The sequence below is a fragment of the Panthera leo genome, chromosome A2 (assembly GCF_018350215.1).
Source record: "Panthera leo isolate Ple1 chromosome A2, P.leo_Ple1_pat1.1, whole genome shotgun sequence".
Taxonomy (NCBI): domain Eukaryota; kingdom Metazoa; phylum Chordata; class Mammalia; order Carnivora; family Felidae; genus Panthera; species Panthera leo.
The window spans coordinates 13,938,297-13,954,982 of record NC_056680.1 but is presented as its reverse complement, the minus strand read 5'-3'; the positions used below and the strand labels follow the sequence as shown (position 1 = coordinate 13,954,982).

General features: G+C 58.3%; 1 protein-coding gene across 1 annotated transcript; it reads left to right on the top strand.

Annotated features, from left to right (window-relative positions):
- The first annotated feature begins 183 nt into the window (after nt 1-183).
- COPE (COPI coat complex subunit epsilon) lies at nt 184-15,517 on the top strand. The gene is made up of 10 exons (XM_042928973.1): nt 184-379; nt 5,315-5,377; nt 6,515-6,615; nt 8,919-9,071; nt 10,353-10,406; nt 10,844-10,925; nt 11,821-11,976; nt 14,012-14,080; nt 15,108-15,182; nt 15,318-15,517. Exons 1-10 carry the CDS (start codon nt 254-256, stop codon nt 15,363-15,365), a joined length of 927 nt encoding a protein of 308 aa, XP_042784907.1. The 5' UTR covers nt 184-253; the 3' UTR covers nt 15,366-15,517.
- Nucleotides 15,518-16,686: the final 1,169 nt, after the last annotated feature.

The window sequence follows — 16,686 nt, the reverse complement described above, 5'->3', positions numbered from 1 at the left end:
TCCCAGCCTCGACCACATGCTTACTATGTTTCCCCGATTCCCATTGGCTCGTGCGATCAAGTCAAACTACAATTCCCGAGATGCCCTGCGGATCGCAGGTGCGACTCCCGTCCTTTAACCCTCGTTTAAGTCTCCCATTGGCTCATTTCCAGGCCGGAACGAGTAAACTCCATTTCCCAGAGCGCTTTGCAGCGAATCCCTGCTTCCGTCCGACGTGTCCCTCCGGAAGGGGAACGACTGGGACCACAGCGATATGGCGCCTCCGGCTCCGGTCTCGGCCTCTGGCGGCTCCGGGGAAGTGGACGAGCTGTTCGACGTGAAGAATGCCTTCTACATTGGCAGCTACCAGCAGTGCATTAACGAGGCTCAGCGGGTGAAGGTGCGGCCGCTTGGAGGCGAGGGGAAGGTGGCGGCGAAAGCCGCTTCCTGGTGGCCACTGGTCGCGCCCTGATTTTAAAAATCTTCCTTCTTCTCGCGGCATTCCCCCCCCCCCCCCCCCCCCCGCCACGTATCTCTTCAGAGCGCTGTGAGGAATTACTCTTTTCTTATGACAAAACTCAAAGCCGTGACAGTTTGTGATACTTCTCACTCCGAGAGCTTGCTCTGCGCCATGGAAGGCATTTGAGTAAGGGAGGCGTTTGTACTACTGTAATAACAATAATAGTAGTAGTAATTTTCATTTGGGGAGGGCCCACGTGTGCCACCATACCCTCGTTACTCGTGAAGCAGGGACTGTTGTTTGTTGTCATTCTGGAAGGCTAGCACCGCCGCTCGAGAGAGAAATGTTTGCCCCGACTTTGCCTGCCCCACCAGCCTGGTTATATCTACCCGTACTTGCCCATTCATTCTTTCATTCCTCATTGAGCTTCCCAATGGGTCAAGGCGGTGTATTCGTCCTGGGCTCAAAGCAGTGACAAAACTCCGAGGTCTCTTGGAAAGCTCAGGCTCCCAAGGGGGACAGTGACGGAGCAAATAAACAAGAAGTCAGGGGGTGGTGTGATGGATAGTGATGGGAATGAGGTTGGCCTTTTGAGAGCTAGAAAATAGCCTTGTCAGGCAGGGCCCAGCCTGACAGGTCCTTTAGCAGGAACTTTTAGGGAGGGACACGGACGTTACAGACACTTTGAGAGTGAACCGTTGGCGAATCTTTAAGAGCAGTGAACTTGACAGGGTCATGCCTGCCCTCATGGTTGTTAACCTTAAAAAGAAAACTCATCTATCTTACCAGCAAAATGAGTTTATTGGGGATTAAGGGAGAATTGCAATTTGGGACATGTAACCTATGGCAAAACCGTAGGCATGTCCAGAGATCAAAGGAGAGGATTGCTTTTTCACAGAGGAAAGGGAGGAGTTGAGAGGGGCTGTTATAAACAGAAAATCCTTTGGGGTAAACTGGGAGCTTGAAGTGTAGTGGCTTTTCATTGCCTGAGTTGTGACAGTCTCTTCTTGGCTAGGCAGTTACCCCGGGAGGAGATCTTTTGTTCTCCTGTGGGGGTACTAAAGTGTAGTCTTCTTGGGGGGAATCATGGTACCTCTCTTTTGCTGGGGTCTGCTTTTGACTTGGAATGTCAGAGCTTGAGAGCGCCCCCTTCTGGCCTCGTGGTTCTATTTTCAACGGAGTCTTTTTTTTTTTTTTTTTTTTAACTTGTACATGGCCTAGTGTTCCAAAGAGATTAAACAAATAAAGAAGTGAGTGAATATGTAATAACAGCTTGAGCGCTTAAGGGGGCAAGGTGAGGTAGAGAGTGCTGAGCGAAGGGCGCCTGGCTGACTCAGTCAGAAGAACATGCAACTCTTGATCTCAGGGTTCTGAGTTCAAGCCCCACGTTGGGTGTAGAGATGATTTACAAATATATACATAAACTTAAAAAAACCCTACATACACCTCTCTTAAAAAAAAAAAAAAAACAGTGCTGAGTTGGAAAATGGTGGGGAGGAGGCTGCTCCAGGTGGGAGTGGTCCGGTAAGCCCCTGGTGGCCTGTCAGCCTCACTGCCTGTCATTTGAACCTGAGACTTAACCTTGAGAAGCATCTAACCCCCTAAATTGCGGCAAAGGTGCTGAGGCAGAGGTGAGTGCCGTGTAGTCAAAGCATAAAAGGCCGGTGTAGCAGAAGTGGGGTGAGCGAGGGGGAGGATGGAGAATGAAGTGGGCAGGGGGACAGGAAGGGCCTTGGGAGCCACAGTGGGGGTTTGGATTTTATTCTGAAGGTGTGGGAGGCCTTTGGCGCACCAAGCTAAGGGATGGCAGAGCTCTTCGCTGAGGCCGCCAGAGGCTTGGGAGGAATTTGGACTTTGAAGGAGGGAAGGCTTCCTTTCTCCTGCTTCCGACCGTTGACCTCTGACGGTATACCTTGGTTTCCTTGACATTCATCTGTATAACGGGGATAACGCCTGAAATGGACTTCAGGAAGCTGTTACATTTGAAATAACACTTGTTTGATTATATCCATTTTTTGATGTTGCCATGATGAATGGCCACAAAGGCTGGCGACAAAACAAATGCATTATCTCTCGGTTGGTTTCTGCAGGTGGGAAGTTCTCCATGGCTTGCACCAGGCTAAAATCAAGGTGTTGGCCAGGCTCTGTCTTTTCTGGAGGTCCTAGGGGAGCATATGCTTCCAGACTCATTCAGGTTGCTAGCTCTGAATGTGCTAATGTGAGGTCCCTTTTGTGACATGTAAGCTGTTCACAGATTCCAGGGCCTGGTATGGACTTCGCTGGGCCGGGGCCGGGGCCGGGGGGTGGGGGTGTCCCTTATTCGACTCACCACCACAGTTGTGTGCCCGCCTCCTTGCTGGGTAGCATAGACGGTAAGAAGACTGAGACAGACCCGTGCTCAGCCTCCGGCCCTGTTAGGACTCTCTGCAGCCAGGGCTGAGTCGCTGTACCTCTCTGCGCCTGTTTCCCTGTCTGTCCAATGGGAACGATGACACCTGCCTCACTAGGGTCACTGTGAAATTCAGTGTCACGCTCATGCTCTGCTGTCTGGCTCCTCTCGTGCGTCTGTTCTGCTTACGTCACAGCAATACGTTCTTTTGAGTCTTCTCCTGTCATAAGGTGCAAACTTTCCGTCGCTGCTGAAAGGGAGGACCAGTGTGACCTACTGTACTAAGGGAATGACTGAAAACAAGAGGTGACGGTCACTGCGGGTGGAGGCAGGCCGCAGCCCAGCCTCTGAGCCAGGGAGCCGCTTCCTTTTTGGGGATGTGGGAAACGCGCACTGGCCCGAAACTATGACATTCTCCCTGATGCATCCAGAATGGGAATACTGTCCCCACTGGGCCATTTGATGTGGTCCATGGGCCACCTAAACCCTCTTGGGCAGCCTATGCTGAGTTGAACGGTATCCCCCAAAAGATATGTTCACCCAGAACCTGTGAATGTGACTCATTTGGGAAAAAGATCATTGCAGATATAATTCCATAAAGGATCTCTAGATGAGATCATCTGGGATTTAGGATAAGCCTTTGATGGGAGCATGTTCCTGCTGACACCTTGACTTTGAACTTCTAGCCTCCAGGACCTTGAGAGAATAATTGTGTTATTTCAGACCACCCAGTTTATGGCAGCTCATTACAGTGACCCCAACCTCTGCCAGCTCTGAGGTGGCCCCAGGCAGAACACGTGGTGGTCACTGCCCTTATAGATGTAGTGATTAGATGTAGTGCTGTGTCGCCATTAAGACTTTCCCTTATCTGTCAGACATTCCTTTTGTTTGTTTGTTCGTTCGTTTGTTTTAATAAAGCTTATTTGTGTTTGAGAGAGAGAGAGCAGGGGAGGAACAGAGAGAGGGGGAGAGAAAGATCCCACGCAGGCTGTGTGCCATTACCACAGAGCCCAACGCAGGGCTCGGACCCACGAACTGTGAGATCGTGACCTGAGCTGAAATTGAGAGTTGGACACTTAACCGGCTGAGCCACCCAGGTGCCCCGTCAGACATTTTTTTTTTTATTTTTTAGTTTTGTTAATGTTTATTTTTGAGAGACAGAGACAGAGCATGAGCGGGGGAGGGGCAGAGAGAGAGGGAGACACAGAATCCGAAGCAGGCTCCCGGCTCTGAGCCGTCAGCACAGAGCCCGACGCGGGGCTCAAACCCACGAACCCGTGAGATCATGACCTGAACCGAGGTCTGATGCTTAACCAGCTGAGCCACCCAGGTGCTCCTCTGTCAGACATTTCTTAAGTGCCTGCAAGATAATAGGTACTGCCCAGGTGTTGGGGACAGAGCAGTGAAGACAGCCTCAAGAAGCTGAAGGTCCAGTGTGACCATACTGACAGTAGCCCCCACCCCATCACTGGCCCCCCGATGGCACTCATCCTCAGGCCTGGCTATACCTCTGAGCCGTCTGGGAGTGGTGAGCGGCCACTCGAGCTGGCCATCACTGGTGGGTATGGGCCTCCTGGCTTTGTTCTCAGGTCATTCTGATGAGCTATCCCCAAGCAGGAAACGGCTGAGAAGCATTTGTTCAGAAAGATGCCATTTTTGTTTCTTTAGACCTGGAGGTCTGCCCAGCCCTCAGCACACGGCTTCTGCCCAAGTCCTTTGAGCCTTCTTCTTTTCCTGGCTCTGGTCAGCCTCCCTATAACTTCGTCGCCTGGCTGGGGACACAGTCCCAGAGTGACCACTGTGTGATGTCACCTCCCCAGCTCTGCGGTAGTGGGGCTGAGGGGCATGGCCCAGGCTGGACACAGATGTCACTGCACCAGGACAGCCCAGCTGAGCTCTCCTAGAGAGGCCCTCTGAGTGAAGCAAACCTTTGTTTCTTCTCTTTTGCGTGTTTAAAGAGGGTTTTGGGACAAAAACAAGACAGGAACATGCCCCATAGAAATATTTGCTACAAAAAAATAAAGTCCCCTTTGCTCATCTCCTGGGTCTCGTCAGTTCTGCAGAATCACCCATCCACCTCTGGATGGGAACCCTCGTGGGCCTGTTTTCTCTACTTTTACAAACCCAGGCACTAGGGCCTTTCCCCCCAACATCTTGGACCACGTGTACCATCGAGCAACTTCTGTCTCGATCTGCTGCACCCTGGGGGCCCCTGTCGGTATGAGTGGCCATGTGTCCCGCGGTTAAAGGTGTGGGCTCCACCCTGGCCCCTTGCTGTGCAGCGGGAGTGGGTGCTCCACTTTCCCTCACCTGGACGAACAGGGGTGAGGATTGAGCCCCTTCCTGGGGTGGTGGTGGTGTGGGACAAGATCAGGGCTGGGACTCAGGCCTGGAATCCACTGGAGACGCTGCCTGCTCTTGGCCTCTACTGAAGACCTGTCTGGCACTCAACTCCCAAGTGTCCTGACCTGCCTCTGTTTCCTCAGCCATCAAGCCCAGGGAGAGACGTGGAAAGGGATGTCTTTCTGTACAGAGCATACCTTGCACAGGTGAGCTCAGGCTGTGACCTCCGGTGTCCCTGGGACAGGAGAGGAACAGAGTACTGGGGGGAGGGGGGGTGTGTGGCAGACAGAGGATGGCAGGGGCAGTTGCTGTGGCCTCCACAAGTAGGTGGCCATTTCCCAAGGTTATAGGCTCACCAGGCCGGGGGGCCAGTGTAGTGATGTCTCCCTTTTCTTTTTTTTTTTTTTCTGTTACATAATCAGATTTCATTTGTTCGGTACAGCTTCAGGTTTGCAGAATAATCAAGTAGATAGTAAAGAGAATCCCACATGCCCGCCCTCACCCCAAGGCCCACAGGCAGCCAGCTTCCCTTGTCCCTTGCCCCCCCCCCCCCCCGCCTTGGATTGTGGCACATGGCTTCACAGCTGCCTCTACCTCACATCAGGCCTTCAGTGGTTTCCTGGTTCTGTTCATATCTTTCCCTCTGTGGAGTGTTCTGGAGCCTGATGGGACCTCCGCCCTCCTGTTGGCCAAGACCCCCCCCTACCCCCTGACCTTGAGGGTGAACGGTGTGTGTGGCCCCCAGCAGAGGGGCTGCCCCGGTGTACCTTGGAATCTCCCTGGGATGTATACCTGCATTTAAAAAGAAAAAAAAAAAAAGAATATCTCTACGTGGATGCAAAAACATTAAAACTACCTGGAAAGGAGTGTGGTGAAAAATGGACCCCTGACTCCAGTTCCCCTCCCAGCAGTGACCACCACCACCAGTTCTGAGTGTCAGCAGGGAGAGGTTTATGTCCCAGTTGACAGAAGTGCATGCCCAGACCCCCTGCCCCTAGGCGACGCGTTTCCCGCCCCCTGCCCAGAGCTGGCAGGGCCCTCACCTTGTCACCTCAGCACCAGGGGCTAGACAGTGAGCAGCCGGGGTCTTCGGCTAGAGTGGTGGGCATTGTGGCCTGACAGGTGACAAGTGACATTGTATTGGCTCCAAGCAGGTGCTGTAGCAGGGCCAGCACCTGGTAGGCTAAGGGGTCCCTGGGGGTGGTGGGTGCTGGTTCCAGGCGTTGGGGCTCTGCCAGGGCGATGCTAGAGCCCTGAAAAGCTCTCATGTGTTCCTGGGGACTGAGGTGTAGACCCCGCAGGGAGAGCGGGCCAAGCTGATGGTGTGCTTGTCTTCACTGCAGAGGAAGTACGGTGTGGTCCTAGACGAGATCAAGCCCTCCTCAGCCCCCGAGCTCCAGGCCGTGCGCATGTTCGCTGAGTACCTGGCCAACGACAGCCAGAGGTGAGGACGGGGTGGGGGGCTGGGGGGGCGTCTCTCCCCACCTGCTCACCTCCCTGAACCTCAGTGAGAGCACATTCCTACCCCGCTTGGGCATTTGCCTGAGCCATTCCGTCCGCTGCTGGCAGGATGCTTGCCCAGGTGCTTGGGTCTGCCCCTGCCTCGGCTCTGCAGGGGGGAGCCGTGTGGCCCCGCCTCTCCCTTGCGTGGAGCACCAGCATGACCCGGCAGGCTCCGCGGCTCCTCTGCACTTCCGTTCCCCGCCCCCCCAGGAATGGTTGGTTTTGAGGCCCCCTCGGATCGGGAAGGTAAAGTGCTCCCCAGGGGGCGCCTGAGATAGGGCAGCAGCCTAGCCCATGACATGGAGACGCTCTGCTCTGTGGGTCTTCCCCTGCCCCATTGCCCGGCCCCGAGACCACCACCACCCTGGAGCATCCCGCATAGCGGCAAGGAGCTTCAGAGAAGGGCCTTTCCCAACCTCTGCCCGAGGGAACTTCTTAGCCAGGACCTGATTATGACCTTGTTGATGACCATGCTACTCTCATAGGCCCGAGTCTTTGGGTCCCCGGCATGGGGGAGACCATCTGCCGTGACCCCCCACCACTGCTCTTACAGAAGACAGCGTTCTGTGTCCCGTGTTCTGATTGGGCTCCTTCGCCCTTGAAGCGTGAGGCTCAGGGGGATTTACTTGTCGGCAGTGACCGCTGAATGGGGGCCCCCAGGTTCTGACCCCCAGAACCCGTGAATGGAGCATCATGGGAAATGAGTTCTTTGCAAATAGAACTAGTCAAGGATCTTGAGAGCATCCTGGGTATGGGGTGGACCCTGAATCCAGGGACTGGTGTCCTCGTAAGAGACTGGAGACAAGATAGAGAAGATACAGAGGAGAAGGCCATGTGAAGATGGAGGTAGAATCGGGCTGACACAGAAGCCAAGGGATGCCAAGGACGGTGGAGAGAGGCCCGGGGTGGATTTGCCCTCAGAGGCCTCAGAGGGAACCTTCCCTGCCCACACTTTGGCTGTCGGACTTCTTCCTTCCAGAACCGTGAGAGTCCGTCTCTGTTGTCTTCATCCCCCCGGCTTGTGGTGCTTTGTGACGGCAGCCCCAGGACAGCAAGACAGGCGGCTCCCTGAGGCTATCGTGTCTCCCTCCGCACCTCATGAGCCGGGATGACAAGGCGCCATTCTCCTTTCAGAAGAGGAGGGGACTCTGGGACCCTGTCGGAGCAGGGCCTCAGGAAGACAGAGTGGTTCAGGCTGTGTCCATCCTGGCAGCGCAAACTGCTGCCCCTTAGCCCAGCAAGCAGGCTGTGGAGAAAGCACCAGAACCTGTAGGTTAACAATGGTTTGTCAGGGTAACAGCGTCAGGACACTGACGTCACAGTAACAGCACGCAGCATGTCTCCTCTCGGTGCCACAAACCAGGCAGGAAACTTCACGCGGTGGTCTCGAGGGCTCCACACCAACTCTGTGTCGCACCCTGTATGCGGTTCAGGTGTGCAGAGCGGGACATAGTCTCTGATTTGAAGTCATTTGTCTGTCGGGCACCTGGCATGTCACCATCCCCAGGAGCCCTCAGACACAGATCCTTGACCAGTAGCCCCCCCGCGGCCCGCGTGACATTTGCGGAGATCCCGTGGACCCTGGACAGCAGCTTTTGTCCGACAGCGACTTGGGGCCTGGCCCTTGCTTCCCTTCTCTTGTCCACTGCTCAGCGTCCTTTTGAAACGAGGGGTCTTGACTGTTTTCTGTAGGCAGATCATGGCTCGGGTGTCCTGTGGCCTGTGGGGGAACTGGCTGATCCTCGGCTAAGCCTTGACCCCAGCCCGGCCCCCAGTCCGGCATGTTGCCCACCTGCCAAGTGCAGCCGGCCTCACCGAGGAGGCAGCGACATCACTGGTGTGAGATTCGTCTGTGTCGCTTCCAGTCTCCATGAAGCCACCTCTGGTGACTCAGCCTGCCCCTCCACGTCCAGGGGTGGTGTGGACACTACAGCCCCCCAACTCTGAGGGCCAGGAGAGCCGTAGGCTTTGGCGGTCATTTGTGCTGCCTTGTGGACATGGCCCGTCCTGCAGCACGTCCCCTCACCAGGCCTGAAACCACCCAGCCTCGGTTTCTGTGTGAGGGTGAGAAGTGCCTTGTGGGAAGGCGGTGAAGCTGGCACCCAGTGGGGCTCGCCAGAGACATTTGCAGCTCTTGTGTTCCCCTGGGGGCCTGACTCCGCCTCTCTGGACCTGTCTGCTCCTGCGGGGGCTGAGGCTGCTGCCCACCCCTGCCTGCAGGCCCTGAACAGCCTTGTGTCATAGGGACTCGATTGTTGCCGAGCTGGACCGGGAGATGAGCAGGAGCGTGGATGTGACCAACACCACCTTCTTGCTGATGGCCGCCTCCATCTACTTCCATGACCAGAACCCGGATGCAGCCCTGCGTGCCCTGCACCAGGGGGACAGCCTGGAGTGGTGAGTGTCCACCCTGTCCCCGGGAGAAGGCCTGGAGGCCTGAGCGGCCCCTCCGGGCTCCAGGCGACTCGAGGCCTTGTTGGCGTTGTCATGGGAACGGTGGGGGGCTGCTCTGAGAGACTGGTGGGGCCCAGGCTTCCCATTCAGGCAGCAGCTCCTGTTCTCGGTCCAGGAGACACTCCTTTCTGCACGACTGGACTGCTGTTCCCAAGGACACGGCTCCTGGGACTGGAAACCCTCTGTCCCCGATGGCAGAGTAGAAAGCACCTTTGTTTCTGCCTGTGGTTTCTATACCCCCACCCCCACATGAAGCCTTTGTGTTCTTGGGCCCTGGGCCCTGGCCTTTCCTTGCCCTCCCCAGGTTCCCCCAGGCCCTCCCCTGAGGCTGGCCCACCATTCGGGGCACTCTAGGGCTGGGGTGCTGAAGCCCCTTGCAGCACGCAGCCGCCCCCCCCACCCCCCCGCCCCGGGGGTGACTCTGGGCCAGCATCGCGTCCAGGCTGCTGTGTCCAGGGCTCTGGCCCAGAGGGAGCAACAACCGTCCTCTGTAAACTCTGCTGCCTGCTGTCCCTCTGTTGGTTGGTCCCCACACATTCATTTTGTATCTGTTTACATCCCCCGTCAGTCCAGAAAGGGATTCACGGCGGCTTAGAAGTAGGTCTGGCGCACGGCCTACAAGGCAGCGGACTCTGCAGAGTTCCTCAGACTCCTGCAGAGGCTGAGCTGGGTGTTGGGTCACGAGCTGGTGGGAAAAGGTGGGAACAAGTGTCTACGTAGGTCATCAGTGGGCACAGCTGTCAGGCAGAGGGAAGCCGTGGGTGCGGGAACGGAGGGGGTAAGAGCCGCCCCCCCTGCAGCACCTTTGTGACCGAACTCACGCCCTGCTCTGGGGGCCGACCCTGCGCTTGGCTGCTCAGCTTGCTCTCTGGGCTCCTGGCATCTGGCAGTTGTCAGTGTCGCCTTTACACCAGGAGTGGGGTGCGGACATGGCGTCTAGCCTCAGGATAGTCAGAGCCGGACACCTTGGGACCCGGCGAGAGCTCCCGCCCCGAGCGGACTCAGTGGTGAAATGTGGGAGCCAGGGCCCCAGGAAGCGGTGAGAGGCTTGGCCCAGCGTGCAGTGTCTGGGTCTGAGTCCGGTTCTGCCCGGCGTCGCCCTCTGCGAGGCAGGGCCGGTGGCCTGAGCTCTCCTAGGAATGTTCCTGGAGGTGCCGCCCCCACGGAGTGAGCCCCGCAGTAGCGTGGCAAGGGTGCCCCCTGACTGCCCGCTGTGTCCCGCAGCATGGCCATGACCGTGCAGATCCTGCTGAAGCTGGACCGCCTGGACCTTGCCCGGTAAGCCTCTGTTTGGCCCCACCTGGGGCTCTTAGGGCTGTCTGAGCAGCGGGCCAGGCCACATCGGGACCCCGTGCTCTCGAGAAGCCAGGCCTCCGCCTGCTGGGGAAGCTTAGCATGGGGACCCTCCCTGCGCCCTTCCCGAGGCCCAGAGTATTAGTGCTGTGATCACTTCTCCTAGTACTTAATTCTAGTCCATTGTGGTGATGCACTGACATCTACTTGCCCACCCCTGCAGGATGTTGCCTGGGACGAGGGGTGGTGCCGTCCGTGCCTCAGTTTCCTTATGTGACGTGGGAAGTGGGATCTGCAGAGTTGGGGTGGGCTTCACAAGTACGCGGTGGGGGCTGTCGGGCCAGAGCCGGGAGCCAGCACCAGTGTGTGCCTCACGAGCAAGCGGTGCGGGGGGCTCCCTCCCACCCTTCCTGTGTCCCCAGGAAGGAGCTGAAGAAAATGCAGGACCAGGACGAGGATGCTACCCTCACCCAGCTGGCTACGGCATGGGTCAATCTGGCTGTGGTGAGCCCCTGGGCCGTGCTGGAGGGTTGGGGGGAGCATCAGAGAGCTGGGAGGTATCCCCTGCCTGCAGTGCTGGCCGCTCCCGTGGGGAGAATGCCGGTGTGGGGTTCTGCGGACACATCGGATCTCTGCTTCCTTTGGAGCCAGGGCCCATCCCCCAGGAGAGCCCCCCACCCCTTGCACATTTCATTTCCCACTTTGTTCATCCCAACCCCATTCCCGGCTCCTCCTAGCTGAGTGGCTTAGCCAGAGCCAGAGCGGATGAGCTGGGAGGCTCTGGAACCAGACCTGGTGTACTGACTGGGCCACCCTGGCAGTGTGGCCTCCTCATGGGGCCGACCCGGGGCTTGGCTCCTGCTCAGCTTGCTCTCCGGGCTTTTGGCATTGGGCAGTTGCCAATGTCCCCCTCCTACCTTCTCCTCCACCCAGCCCCTCCCTCCCTCCCGCATGTCTGCCCCCATCTCTTGGCAATGGCCTCTTTTCGGGCTTTTGGCGCTGGGCTTCCTTTCTCTGAGCCATTTTTTTATGGGTTTCTTAAAACGTGTTCCCCATCCTTGTGCGCCTGCACTGCCCTTGGGGGCCTGAGGCCTCACCCAGGCCGCTTTCCAACATGTGTCCAGTTCAGTAGGGTGAACCCTGCCCACTCTTTGTGCCAGCTTGGTGGTGTTTCCACAAGCACATCTTGGTCTCGGGCTCCCCCACGAAAGTGCTGCTGCGTCTTTCACAGGCAGACAGAACCTGAGTGGTTGGGGTCAGGACTGCCGGCGACAGAGAGGGGCCGCCCGTACCGGGATCACCTCGGCAAAGTGCTGGCATCCTGCTCCAGGAGGGAGCGGGCAGCGGTAGGGCCGGGAGGCAGGGTGACACGTCAGTGGTGTTGGAACTGTCCCTGCAGGGTGGTGACAAGCTGCAGGATGCCTACTACATCTTCCAGGAGATGGCTGACAAGTGCTCATCCACCCTGCTGCTGCTCAACGGGCAGGCGGCCTGCCACATGGCCCAGGGCCGCTGGGAGGCCGCCGAAGGCGTGCTGCAGGAGGCACTGGACAAGGTACATCGGGCCCAGCCCACACCCCGGCTCCTGGTGCGGGCGGCGCGGGGCTCGGGCTTTCAGAGGCACACTGGGCAGAGGGAGACCCCGGGGGCCTGTGCTGTGTTCACGTTGGATTGTATTTTAATGCCAGGTCAGCTAAAAATTGGGATCGCAACTGAAAACGTTGATTCTCTTTTCTCGCGGAAATGCGAGGGATCCCATCAGCTTGGGCTTCCGCTGGCTTGAGCGGAGCAAACGTTCTCTCTGTCACCTTGACTGCCTGGTCTGGGGGCCTTGACGTGATTGTCACCTGAGCCTGTACTTGAAAGAGACACCTGCCATTTATCACCAAGGGGAGAGCAGGCCGCAGACTGGGAGACGTTGCCTGGCCTGTCCTTGTCTAGAAGAGGGACCAAGGGCACTGTCCTCTCAGGGTAGCCCCAGCTGTCTTCTCCCAACCAGTATCGGAGGTCGTGTGTTATTTTTATGATCAGTAGAAACATCAATTTTCTTTTCCATTTTTGGAAAACATTTTTTTTTTAATTAAAAAATTTGTTCATGTTTGTTTTTGAGAGGGAGACAGAGTGTGAGTAGAGAGAGGGAGACACAGGAGCTGTCAGCCCAGAGCCCGAGGCGGGGCTCGAACTCACAAACCGTGAGATCATGACCTGAGCTGAAGTCGGCCGCTCAACCGACTGAGCCACCCAGGCGCCCCTGGAAAACATTTCTTGATATAACGAGAAATGGACACCGGTAGGAGGCCTTCTCTCCTTTATCTCTGGGAGGAGCTGAGTTGCCATCAGAAGGCTGTGTGCAGATCAGGGATGGGCGTCAGGTGCTCCTCGGCCGCACACGCGGAGCTCCCGGCCCCGCCCCCTGCCCTGTGCCTACGCGGGTCCCCACGCCTCCTTGACAGGGTCTGACTATAGCTGGACTTCTGTATGCAGTTAGGGCTAGTCAGGAAGGCCTGGCCTGGTGGGGCGTCTCTGCCCCAAAGGAGAGGGCAGTAGGGTCCCCAGTCAAATGGCGCCCATCTGTCCTCGTTCTCTGAGACACCAGCTGGGCTGGCTTGCTGCCCCATGGCCCTGACCCCCTGACGGCCATAGGTCTTCCATGGCATCGCTCATCCCTGTGCCTGTGGGCCACCCCATGCTTCTGACCGTTTTCCCCATTCCTTTTGGAATGTTGCTCCTGTGAGCTCGTGTTGTCGTCCCCCATTAGAGCAGCGAGGCGCCTAAGGCCGGGAGAAGGGGAGTTTCCCCAAAGAAGGGCAGCCACGGAGTGGAGCCCGGTCTGTGCGGGAGGCTGGGGTCCTCGAGCCCACAGCTGTGTGTCCGAGTTGCCGTGTCTCTGCTCCATGTGCCCCTCAGGGCTCCCTGCGGCGTCCCTGCCTCAGAGCCACCAGGGGCTCCGTCTGGGGTTCCTGGCCAAGGGGGTCCTGGGCCAGTTCCCAGGGTTCCCTCTGCCTTGGGGCCCAGCGTGGGCGGGTGGGGTGAGGTCAGCCGCTTGGATGTTCTGGTAATTTTCCCGGCAGCTTCTTGCCGAGGCCCCCGGAGAGCAGGAGGCACGGGTGGGGTCTGCCCCGGGTCTTAGACCTCATTTTTACAGCAAGAGGGACAGCTTGGCTCTGAGGGTGTGGACACTGTCTTGGCCTGGGCTCTATCACTTTGAGATTGGTATGGTAAACACACTCGTTCCACAAGCAATAAGCCGCGGGGCTCTGTCCCATCCTAGTCTGCAAGATGAGACAGCAGGCGCAGAGGGGAAGCCGCTGTTTCAGGGAGGTGGGGAGGGGCTGGGGCTCCCTCATAACCGCGCTGCCTCCTAGGCAGAAAGGAGGGCCTCGAGGTCACTGCCTTGCAGGGTGGCCAGTGGGCGCACTTTGGGTCTTGCACCACCCCCTGCCCCGCCTCTGAGGGTGTGACCTCGTGTGGGTCGCGTCTTCACCCTGGGACAGTGGAAGGCATCCTTCTGCCTCATATGGGGCCGGGCCGGCTGAGTTGGAGGCCTGGGGGAGCTGACCCTGCTCGCCTGGTGTCCCCCATGTTTGCAGGACAGTGGCCACCCGGAGACACTGATCAACCTCATCGTCCTGTCGCAGCACCTGGGCAAGCCCCCTGAGGTAGGACCTTCCGGGGCAGGGGATGTTTTCTGGCCCCCGCGGTGACATCCTGAAGTGAGCGGGGCTCTGTGATGTGGCCCCCGCTCCAGATGAAGCTCAGGATCTCGGGCAGAAACCCATTCCTTTGGAGGGGGTCACTTGCCATCAGCCTGAGGGGCCCTGGGAAGTTGGTGGTGCACCCCTAGGGTCGTACCTTGGCCAAGGTTATAGGCTGCTGCTCCCATGGGCCCTACAAACTAGTGGGCTGTGGCTCAGAGGGTGAGCTGAGCTGGGACCCCCACCTGTGCCACCTCTGGGTCGGGGGGTGGGCAAAAGAACAGAGGAAAGGGGCTCAGGGGAACAATCCCTGTGAGCCCACCTTGTTGGAGGGCAGGGAGGGTGGGAGGACTGACTGGCCCAGTTGGCCAGGGGCCCTCCCAGGGTTTCCTGTCAGTCACCCATCCCTTGTGGAAGGGCCCCCAGAGCTAGGGCAGTGCAGCACAGACAGGACGACTCTCACTCACCCCAAAAATAGCATGGACTCCTGGTCTCGGGAAGACAGATGCCCCCGCCCTGTGCGGTCAGGGCTAGGCCCAGGGAGGTGGGGTGAGGCTGGGGGCAAGGGGTCTGCCTAGGGTCCAGGTTCCATTACCAAGATCTCTGGGGTTTCTCTGTACGGTGTGCCCAGAACAAACCCACCTCCCCTCCTAACCCTGTCCCGCCTGACCTGCCCTGTGCTCCTCCTGGCCCTCCGCCCTCTTCTGGGGCCTGGGTCCCTGGTCCCTTCCAGTCTCCTCACCCTGAACTCTGTGGCACATCCTCTGTGGGCTCTGTGCCAGGCGCTGGTCCAGGTGGTCCCCCCGCCCCCACCCCGCCCCTGATGGTCCTCTGTCGGCCTGATTTCAGGGTGGGTTGATAGAGGTAATGGGAGACCACAGCTCTTGCTTGGTGTCAGCTGGGAGGTCCCCACCCCGTCCCTCCCCTTGCCCTGTGTGTGAGAGCCACTTGGGGGGCCCCTAAGCATCTAACCCCGCCTCACCTCCTGCAGGTGACAAACCGCTACCTGTCCCAGCTGAAGGATGCACACAGGTCCCACCCTTTCATCAAGGAGTACCAGGCCAAGGTGAGCCCAAGCTGGCGGTGTGTCCCAGATCCCCAGACCCCTCAGGCTGGGCCAGGGAAGGCCCGTGACTGGGGTCCCAACTCATGTTCTCTCTGTTTCTCTTTCTGCGCCCATCATTCGCAATCCGCGTTGAAGGAGAATGACTTTGACCGGCTGGTGCTGCAGTACGCTCCCAGCGCCTGAGGCTGGCCCCAGACGCGGTTCCCGGGCCGTGGCACAGCGAGGCCAGGCATTGCACCCGCCCTGCTGGGCACCCATCCTCGTGTTCTCTCACGTTTTCTGGCCAGAAGCTTAGCCTGGCCCCATTTTGTCAATAAATGTCTCCACCACAGGTATACCCCCCCCCCCGATCCATGTTTGCTCTGGCCACTTTGGGAGGGACATGTGGGAACCATGGCTCGAAAGGGACGGTCTTGGGCACTGTCACCCAGGGTTTTTCCTGGGGGGGGGAGCCGTGGAGACCAGGGTCTGCGAGCAGCAGGTGCACACCCCTTGAACAGCCACCCTATGATGCTGAGCTACAGGTGGCACAGCCGTGTCTCCCAAGCTCATTTGGCATCCAGGGAAACTGAGGTACAGGGTGGTCACAGCCATTACGAGGGGCATCTGGGCTCAAAACCAGTATCCCGGGGTCGTCTGTAGGTGGTGAGGGAGGTAGGAAGTGCCCCGGCCTCAGTTCAGCCACATGGGGAGGGTATGTGCAGGGAGCAAATCCTCCCCCGCCCTCCACAACCCCACCCAACCATCTACTGCCCTGTGGGGAGTCCTCAGCCGGGACTGAGGCCTGCTGCTGCTGGGGCTGTGGGCGTGGGAGGGCACAGTGGCTGAGGCACCGAGCTCTCTACCTGGAGAGAGAAATCCATGGTGAGCACCCTTCCGTGAGAGAAAGCCAGGGAATTAGCTGGAATCTCTATCTAGAGAGAGGGAGGTAGGCAAGCAGGGGAGTGGTGTTGGCTGGGCCTCTTAGATGAGGTCACCATTGAGCTGTATCCACCCAAACAGCTGGAAGGAGCTGCCAGGCCAGGTTCCCGGGGGACCAGCGTTCATTCAAGGCCGCATGAACAGCCCATGCAGAGTCCCCGGAGACCGCGCTGGGCTCTGCGAGCTGGACGGGGCTTTGTGCTCTTTGTCCCTAGGTCAGTGTCTGGGCCTCTCCAGGAAGAAGATAAGATACTGGGTTGCCAGAGTCTGGCCTCATCTACCTCAGAGGTGGTGCTTGGTTGCCAGGACGGGACGTAGAGCTCAGGAGCCCCAGCAGCAGGGCCCACCCTTGTCCCATCCCTGCCTGGTGAGGAGCTCAGCAGGGGAGGGAAGTGACAGAAGAATCCCCGGGCAGAGGCATCTGTCAGGGGTGGGGAGGGATGGCCTGGGGATGAGCTCCTCGGGCGAGAAGAGGCCTGCCGTCAGGTGGAACAGGGAAGGGGACCCTTAGCAGCCCCTTGTCAGGTCTCAGTTGCCAGCACCAGGAGCCACCTTTCATTTCTGCCCCGCCCCCCACCCGTTG

Coding starts and splice junctions, on each gene's coding strand:
- COPE (XM_042928973.1), top strand. CDS start 254: ATGGCGCCTCCGGCTCCGGTCTCGGCCTCTGGCGGCTCCGGGGAAGTG. Junction 10,407..10,843: donor GACCGCCTGGACCTTGCCCG/GTAAGCCTCTGT, acceptor CTGTGTCCCCAG/GAAGGAGCTGAAGAAAATGC. Junction 15,183..15,317: donor TCAAGGAGTACCAGGCCAAG/GTGAGCCCAAGC, acceptor TCCGCGTTGAAG/GAGAATGACTTTGACCGGCT.